This window comes from Triticum dicoccoides, chromosome 3B (genome assembly GCF_002162155.2).
Source record: "Triticum dicoccoides isolate Atlit2015 ecotype Zavitan chromosome 3B, WEW_v2.0, whole genome shotgun sequence".
Classification (NCBI taxonomy): Eukaryota; Viridiplantae; Streptophyta; class Magnoliopsida; order Poales; family Poaceae; genus Triticum; species Triticum dicoccoides.
In genome coordinates this window covers 697,205,298-697,214,401 of record NC_041385.1, presented here as the reverse complement: position 1 = coordinate 697,214,401, position 9,104 = coordinate 697,205,298, and the positions used below count along the sequence as shown (strand labels likewise).

Sequence of the window (9,104 nt, the reverse complement as noted above, 5' to 3'; positions counted from 1 at the left end):
AAACCTCAAGCTTGGACTGTAGCTTTTTAATTTCCTTGGCAAGGCATTCGAATTCCTTGGCACCCCACGCTCCTAGCTCACTTTGGAGTTTATGTAAGGTGTCCTATATTCCTGCGAGTCCTTGTCCAGCATGGTTCCTTCTCCACGCCTCAGCAACAAAACTGTCATACTCTGCATGGGACTGCCATACATCCTCATACCGGAAGAGTTTTGGTCTCCTTGCTGATTAGGCAAATTTTGTTTCAACCAAAACAAAGTAATGATCTGATTCAACCGTGCTAATATGCCGAACACGAACCGGATCAAATCGCTGCAGAAAAGCTTCATTCGCTACACCTCTATCAAGGCGGGATTTAACATTCATTGGCCCCCCTTGTTTGTTATCCCATGTGAATGGTACCCCTGAGAACCCTAGGTCCTGCAAGGAACAATCTTCCAATGCTTCTCGAAAAGCTAACATTTGCGTCTCTGATCGCGCAACCCTGCTAAAGTGTTCTGTGCCATACATAGTCTCGTTAAAACCTCCAAGACACAGCCACGCATGGTGCGGTACTGCATGCAACATTCTCAAGCATCTCCAGCTGTGGTGGCGATCTTCAGACCTTGGGGCTCCATAAAACCCAGTAAACCTCCACTCCAGAGTAGATAAATCAGCTGCCCGGACGATTACATCAATATGTCCAGCACTGTAACTCTTTAACTCAACTTGTACAACCCTTGACCAAAACAGGCCAATTCCACCACTTAAACCCGCACTGTCAACCTCAAAGCACCTCGCAAAACCTAAACTGTGTTGCAGAATCTCCACCCTCTTAGCTCTGATCTTCGTCTCTGAAACAAAGAGCAAAGCAGGCCCTTCTTGCTTCGTTAATTTCCGAAGCTCTTGAACTGCCTCGGGGTTCCCAAGCCCCCGACAGTTCCAACTCAAACATTTCATGGCTCCTGGCAGGGCTGACCCGCAACCGCTGCCGAGTTTTCAGAAGATGTGGGGGTTGGCTTCTTCTTCTTTGGATCCGGTTCCGTAGCTCGAGCGTCTCCTCCCCCATCCCCCTCTACACCAGCCGGACCATCAGGTTTCTGAGCTGTGAAGACAACCATATCAGTAGGATTGCCACCTGTGTCCGTCGGATTTCCAGCACTTGGCAGGGCATGTGTTTCAACCCTATGATAAACTTTTTCATTCTGAGGGACACCCTTCCTTTTGTGTGGAGCTCTCTTCTTCGGGGAATTAACCTCCTCATTGACACCTGATTTGCTGTTCGATGAAGCTGCATCTTTCTTACTGGTAGCGGAATTTTGTGGCTCCTTAACCGAGCCATCACTCGACGCAGCTCCCTTCCTGTCCTCCAGCGCTCGCAAGCTAGTATTAAAAGGTAGATCTCCGTTCTCATCACGGGTACCCGGAGTAGGACAAACTAGATCAGAGTGGCCAAGCCAACCACACGAGAAACAAAAGTTCGGCACGTGCTCATACTGAATATCATACCAGTCCCGAGACTTCCTCTTCGCTGAATCAATCAGGATCCAACGGCGCAAAGGTTTGTGGACATCAATTGTAACCCTTGCCCTCAAGAATCCTCCCACTGGATCAAAGTGGACTGACGTAGCGTTGACATCAGTCTGTTTAGCAATCTGTTTCCCCCAATTTTCAGTCTGCAAGTACAAGGGGAGATTTGGAACCCTAGCCCACAACTGCAATCTGTCAAACTTTAACTCCGACGGTCTCATGCAATCATCAAAATCCGCAAGGATTACTGCATGCCGGCTCACATGCCACGGCGAGCCGTCACGCACACGATCGCGATCACGACGATCCTCAAAATCAGCCACGAAGGTGTTCTCACCCACCGGCCTAAAAGACAGACCCGTAGGGTTACCCCATGCCGGCCTCAATGCATTGGCCATGGTTTGGATATGAAAGATCTTCCGATGCAGAACTTTGCCGGCAATTGACCACTTCCGCGGGACTCCTTCATCGAGATCGTCAACCACCAATGGGGTGGCTTCTTCCTCGGTGAGGTCCAACTTTCCCATCGCCTCCTCCATCCGTGCCCTCACCGTCCTCGGGGATTGCGGCCCCCTCGGACTGCCGCTTGGATCCGTAGACGCAACCATCTCCAGACCCAGAGTTTTGATGCGTCCCGCCAACAAGACGTCGACGAGCGCCGCCTTTTCACTGAAACCCTAATCGCCTATCGGGAGGCTCCTAGTTTTCCGAGGAACCCCATAAACATAATTCTTCGTCCTCAGGTCAAGTATGTGTTTTTTGCCCGCACCCTGCCCCAATCTCGTACGTACGACCGATCTGGGCCACGAAAAGAGCACCGAGCACGTCCTATGATCCAGCGGCCGTCTCGGTAGGCCCTATGGTGCCGTCCTTTTCAATATCTCGTGAACTAATGCATGCAATTTCCATGACAAATGCCTACATACGACTTCAGGACCAATTTATATGTATATACCACATATAAAGTTCACTGGGCATGCCACATTTCTTACTTTAACGACCTTTAGGCTAATCTTATCTTACATCATCTAAAACATAACTTATTTGATGTATATACACAGTATACACTGTTCTAAGTCCCCTGGACGACGAGGCTAAGTACGTATTCACTATTGGTGATATATGACTTATGAGACATGTAGGAGCTACACAAGATACTCTTGTAACTGAACGAAGATCGATGAGGGTGCGGTGCTTGATGGAAATGATCGATATGCAGAAACATCGTACTAAGGAATTGGATAGCACGCAAAGCCCGTGCGGTGCTTTTAGATGCGCGTGTGACGGTGCGGCGCTCCGCAGATCCACGTTTATGTAGGCTACTAGCTTGAATGCTCCCTTTGCATCAGTGCCATTGTGGTGTCGAGGCCCTGCATTGGACATTTGGGTGGGTGAGATGGCCTGAGTTAGACTGTAAAAGAGGATGGTGTTTGAGTAGCTTGTGTTGACATAAGGTAGCTTTTTCAGTGTTCATGATGAGTATAAACACCAAGATAAAAAATAAAGTGTTCATGATGAGCAGCTTACTTTGGCTTTCTTCCACCAACTGATGAGCCGCTGACAGTTGGTTTGCTCGTTGTTCTCGACGGACGACGTGGTGGAGGCGGCGGTGCCGGTGGCTGCAAAATCGAGTGGTTAAAATGTCAGGTATAAAGATGCACATCATAGTACTACGAACAAATGGAAATCTCAAGATTGTGGGGGGAAGTGCCAATATGGTTATGGACAGTGTGCTGACGAAGGAATGGCGTACGTTTGGTGCCCTGGACTTGGTGTTTCCTGTCTGCAAAGGAGTTGTTTTCTTCGATGTGGATCCTCGAGATTGCCCTGTCGCCGGAATGCCCTACACAAAGGATCATCATGATCGTTAGCAAGTCCATTTTAATTGCTAAGACCAGTACCTTCATGGCCCCATTTCAGTAATAATTATCGCCAGAAGGAATAATTGCAGAGATTGTGGTAAGTGCCAGTCAACAGCACGATAGTAACCCATTTGAATCATATAACGTTTAGTTGCCTCGAAACTTAGACTATGCAAAGTTCAGGTGTGACCGTGTGAGCACTACAAAGAACTGGTGCATTTCATCGGTATTACCTAATACTCTGGTTTTATGTGCCAACCGGAAGCAAGTTCCGGACCGGACTACTAGGGTTTATGAGCAGGAGACAGAAACTATCCCTCTGAATTCAAACAGGACCCGCTGTATCAGTTGTTAGAGCATCTCCAACAGGGGCACAAAAGTTTCGCGCGCTAAAATAGTCTTGGTGCACAGGACCCAACATTGGTTTCACACAATTACTTGTAATAACTAGTTGTTGAACCTGCCATCCTTGTTATTTTTCACAGGATTCACAGCTCTCAATCATGGAATAACATTAAGCTTTGAGGGCGGATGGAACAACATTGATCATGAGCAAGTTTTGAGCCAGGCTATGTGTATCGCAATATGCACAATCTAGGAGAGAGTGATCTATTATACGTTCTTTTTTGCAGTTTACCTCTTTCTTTTTCAGCCTTGCAAAAGTTGCTTCTCCAACACTGGAACTCAGCATTTTCCTTGCTGGCAAGTTTACCGAGCTACATAGTGAGAAGTTTTTGTCAGGAAAAAATAGGGTCAAACCAGCCTTCATAATACATTCCAGTAACACAATTAAGATTTGCACCTTGATTTTTGTTTGCCGGCCACTTGCAAGTCCATTCTTGCTGGCCTAGTTAAGTGACTGTACACTGTTGAAGCATCTTTCGATCCTCTGATATTGCTGTTGGTCGAGGCAGTAAAAAGCAACGGAATTAAAACCACAAGACAAAGCCAAATCTTCAGAGAATGCGTCAACATGATGACAGGACTAACCTTTTTGGCTCTGGCTTGGTACTTTTAGTAGTAGCATTCAGAGGGGCTGGCCTTTTGAGAGTGCTCTGCATGAAGAGACAAGCCATGTGAGATCAAACACCATTACGCTTCCAACGTAAAACATAAGCGCAAAACCCGCATGAGTTTCTGTACATTATAATTATCAGATGAATGTTTGTTATGTTAACAGTTAACACTGTGGTAAGAGAAGAGGATGGAACATACCACAGTGGTTGTCATAACCTTTGGATGCGCCACACTTGATCCTGCTGTCTTGCTAGGAGTTCTCGCACTATCCCTGGTAACAGAGCGTCTTTCTCCTGTAGAGGGCCGACGTGTACCCTCAACACCAGAACGCTTTGCTGCACTTCCTCTGTCAACGGGGCGTCTTTCAGAGGTGGAAGGCCGGCATGGCGTGGCGACAGCGGCTTGCTTCTGTGCACGCTCTCTGGTGACAGGGCGTCTTTCGGCAGAGGAAGGGCGTCCTGGGGTGGAGACATCAGCAGGCTTCTTAACGGTTGCCCTGGTGATGGGATGCTTCTCTCCGATAGAAGTGACGCGCCCGGCAGCTGAGGAAGGCCTTTTGACACCTGTAACCCCGGGAGCTTCTTTTTCTGTAATCCTGCGAGTACGTGTCGCGCCGGTTATCTTCTGAGATGCCACACTCGAGCTACGGGCATTGTTCGTCTTAGTCTTCTGGTTTGTAGTCATGCTAGGTTTTGCTGAACCAGGCGTCTGAAATGTTTCAGGAAAAATGTGTTATTACTTGACCAAAACATTCAAGCTCTTGGGCGTATAAACACAAAATATGTCCGTGCAGCTAGCTAAAAGCAGTAAAGTGAGTATGATAGACACTGTGCATTAAAGAGAGAGTATCCATAATAAAATGCCATATCATCTGTCTACAAGGTCAGACAAGTAGTACTGTCATAGTAACAAGATAAAAGCAGCAGTGATTCAGACTTCAGAGGGTGATGTACCAAAGCTTGGTGTGTTATTACCTTAGTAACAGATGTGCGGTCCAGAGTGCTGCCTGCAACGGTTTTAACCGATTTTGGTATTATCAAGGAAGCATATCTAAGTCTGGGGTCTTTCTCGGCATTTCTTCTAGAAACCCTTGCATTTTCATAAGCTGCTCCAATACCTTCATGACCAAGACCTGCATTTTCAACATTGGCCGAATCTGAATTATCACCAAGAGCATTTTCACTACCATCCTGGACGGTTTGCTGCGAAATTCTGACTTCTGAAACAAGATTGGATGACGAAAGTTCGTTCCGGAAGTCCTCATCTTCATGGTCATGATAGCATTGCATGCCCTGTTCAGATGAGGTCTCATGTGCAGCTTCCTCCACATAATCGTACACAATTGTTCCAGATCCTGTGGGAGTTTCAAGCTCTTCATGCGGCATATCTTCCGTTTGGCTAGAATCGCTGCCATCACCACTGTATTCCAAGGTAAGTTCAGTTTGCTGAATTTGCTGCTGTGAAGCCTTGAGTTCCCTGATCTTCTTGTAGTACTCTTCAAAATATGCCTTCTTCTGAGCTACTAAACCATTGAACTTAACAAACTCTTCATGGCGTTTGTCATTACTAAATACAGACCACTTCTCCCAAGATAGTGACTCGAGTTCAAACCTTCCGAAGGACACGGAACCATGATTGAGTGTCTGGGATACAGAAACTCCCTTACGGAAGTAAGAAAACAACATAGAGAAGCAGGTGAGTCTACTAGCTGGGGGCAAAACTCTTTCCAGGAACAGAACTGGAATGTTATTTTCTACTAATTCAGAATAAAAGCAGCGTTTCTGGTTGATTCACATAGTATGCATAATTCAAATTACGCGAGGTATGAATATCTCCGAAAACTTACTTCAGAAACACCCAGGTCAGTTGTTTCTCCTTGTGACCACGCAAAAAAAGTTTGATCGACCTCAGTCGCCATCGATTATTCTCCGGCTAATTCATCATAGCTGGGTAAAGTTTTGTTGGTAAACCCTGCAAAAGTGAAATTCGTTATAATTAAAGCATGATATAACATAACTGAAACACGCTGTGATATGCTAACAACTAAAAATATGAATAATAAAGCCTGCTAGACGTGGACGTTTTGTATCTACAAGGAAAAATATTGCAAACTAAGATTAAGAACACACCAACGCTCATCTAACACCGCGAACAAGGACACAAAAACAGGTGTTCAGAAACATTTTGCAGCTCAAGTAAGAACTCAAAACCGAAGACGAAGAGACATCTAGTGTTACTTTCTGAAGAGGCCAGAATCCAGCATCAGTAGTGTCTTGGAATGGAGAATTTCCATCAGTGGAAGCTAACCAAGCAGTAGTAAATTAATTCAGCAGGTCAATTATGCTCCAAGCATCCACCTTTAGCGCATGTTCCAACACCAATCCTTTCCTTTGGGGTCAAGATTCCACACACAAATAAAATTCCCACCTTCCGAGCTGCAGTTGAATCCCTCGACCCAGAATCATATGCAGGCAGAGACACTACTCCTCTTCTCAACAACCCAGCTCGTGCCATTATTCGCTCACATCTCACATGCCAACTACCCAAACCAGTTGCAGTTGCAGAGGCCAAGTAAAAGAAAGATACGGAAATCTCTTAGGATTCCGAGAATTCAGAGAAAGGCCAATTCGGGCCTGTCCATGAAGTAAATTTCCACCCGAGAAAAAAGATTTTTGGAATACGGGGCGAAGGGGAAAAGGCCCGAAAATTGCATCTGCAGTACTCCGCGCGCAATTTCCGGTCTATGGGAACAGTAAAGAGACTTGAAGAACATAATTGCCGTTTGGCGAATTGAAAAAGTTGGGAGTACGTTGCACCAAAATGCAAATCGACTTATACTATCATAAAACGAAGGAGTACTAAAATTCAACTTACCGTGGAAAAGGAAAGAGAAGGCCAAAAGATAGAGGAACTGAGAAAAAAAATTATCACTTTTGAAGAGCGGCAAAAGCTGCGCTGAACTGAAAAGAGAGTGGACTTTTTGGCGGAACACAAGAACCGGATCGAACCACCACCGCCCCGTCCCCCCCTGGAAAAGCTGCAAATGCGCAATTCAACTTCTCCTAAAAAAACACGCACGGAAAGAAACGAAAGGACCGTGCGAAGGGCGAGAAATCAGCAGAGGAAGCAACAAATTTGCAGGAAATTCACTCCGCTCGCCGCCCAACCAAGCAAAGCAGAGGAAGTGCACAAGATAATCCCTGGGCGAAGATAGCAAGACGGGCTTGAGCAAGGAATACATCCAGGAAAACCCCGCGGCATTGCAGAGAATTTTGCCGCAAGAAAACTGTCGCCGCCCTGGCAACTAAAAATCGCCCAAGAACAACTGCAGAGACCGTGGGAGGGGGACTGAAATCCTCCATTACCTGACGCCCGGCGCTTCGAGCGAGGAAGCAGCCAGCGACCCCCGCGCGCGATGGGAATCCCCTCCGTGCTGCCGCCCCCTTGCTCTACTCGCTCAGATCAGACGACACGAGGCGTCGAGGCCACGAGAAGCCCGCACGCCCGCCCGCCGCTTGGCACTGTAGCACTACCACTGCGGTTGCGGTGCCACGGGAGGAGGAGAAGACGAACACAGAGGACGCAGGGTATGGCAAAGGTATGGCGTGCTGCGTTGCGTGCAGCAATGGCTCTTAAATTTGGGCTTTGATTAGGCCGCGCGCGGGGTATAATTACCTCGATTGATTCCTCGCGTAACTACACATGCACGCACCGGCTGGCTTGGGTGTGTACTGTCGTTTCGTTTGACAGAGGAGAACGAAGCGGCGGGTGCTTCTTCTATTAGTACCGTGCGCGTCCCTGACAGTGGGCCCGGATGCAGCGGTCGAGTCGTGGTGGGGGTACGTGTGTTCTTCTCCGGCGCGCCGTCGTGGAAAGTGGAAACTGTTTCGGCGCTCATGAATTTTTAGTTATGCGTGGATGGATTGCAAATTTTGGGTCGAACCTCCAGAGGTTGAGGCTCGGCTAGCGAGGGTAGGCCAAGGCAGGTTGGTGGAGGATAAGACCAAGAGCAAGAGGGGTTGCTCCAAATTATTGGATCACATCACAGTTGGGATGGGGATGCATGGCGTGGTGACGAGCAGAAAACTTTTGAGAGGCTTCCTCCGTCGTCATCGGCAGCAGCATTTTTCTCCCTGCCCATTTCGGGGGTTTGTCTGTTTCCCATCCCGTGGGCCACTCGGTCCATCCCGGTACTTGCTTCGTCCTTCCACTCTCGATATCTCTCTCGGCCGCATTTCTCCTGCGTCGGTGGTAAGTTAAGGTAGGCGTCAACCGTCAACGCAGGCTTTATCCTCATTGGATGTTCATGATCACTTGGAGCGACTCCAATGAGAGCACCTACAATGCAGGCGCTAAGGACCAATCCCATGTGAGAATCCTGACTGTTTTGGGCGATTCCCACCCGATCCTGGAAAAATTGCTAGCGTCGATGCCAGATGTTTCATCGGGCGCTTCAAGTTTTTCGTCGTGTAAATTGGCTTAGACCTGAGTGAATACCTACGTATAAAGCATTGGACGTAGGGACGCTAAGCATGCGCTTATGCATAAAAATATTTTTAATTTACTCTCCAGTCGCATGAACAAGCGCCTCGCGTTGGTGATGACCTGAGGCGACCCGAACGGACGGCGATTTCGTCTGCTTTTGTCTGTTTGGATTGGCCGCCCATCCGGCGTCCGCCCTGTTTTAGATATGGGTTGGCAGCGCGCCCAACGTGCCG

At 47.7% G+C, this 9,104-nt stretch overlaps 1 protein-coding gene across 1 annotated transcript; it reads right to left on the bottom strand.

The window, feature by feature from the left end:
• Positions 1 to 2,440: 2,440 nt before the first annotated feature.
• On the bottom strand, positions 2,441 to 8,147 carry LOC119277946 (mucin-5AC-like). Its single transcript, XM_037559294.1, has 10 exons — positions 7,752 to 8,147; positions 6,233 to 6,357; positions 5,361 to 6,047; positions 4,585 to 5,094; positions 4,360 to 4,424; positions 4,172 to 4,267; positions 4,007 to 4,085; positions 3,261 to 3,350; positions 3,035 to 3,126; positions 2,441 to 2,877 (listed from the first exon to the last, which is right to left on the bottom strand). The coding sequence occupies exons 2-10, from the start codon at positions 6,302 to 6,304 to the stop codon at positions 2,853 to 2,855; spliced, it is 1,716 nt and encodes a 571-aa protein (XP_037415191.1). The 5' UTR covers positions 6,305 to 6,357; positions 7,752 to 8,147; the 3' UTR covers positions 2,441 to 2,852.
• Positions 8,148 to 9,104: the final 957 nt, after the last annotated feature.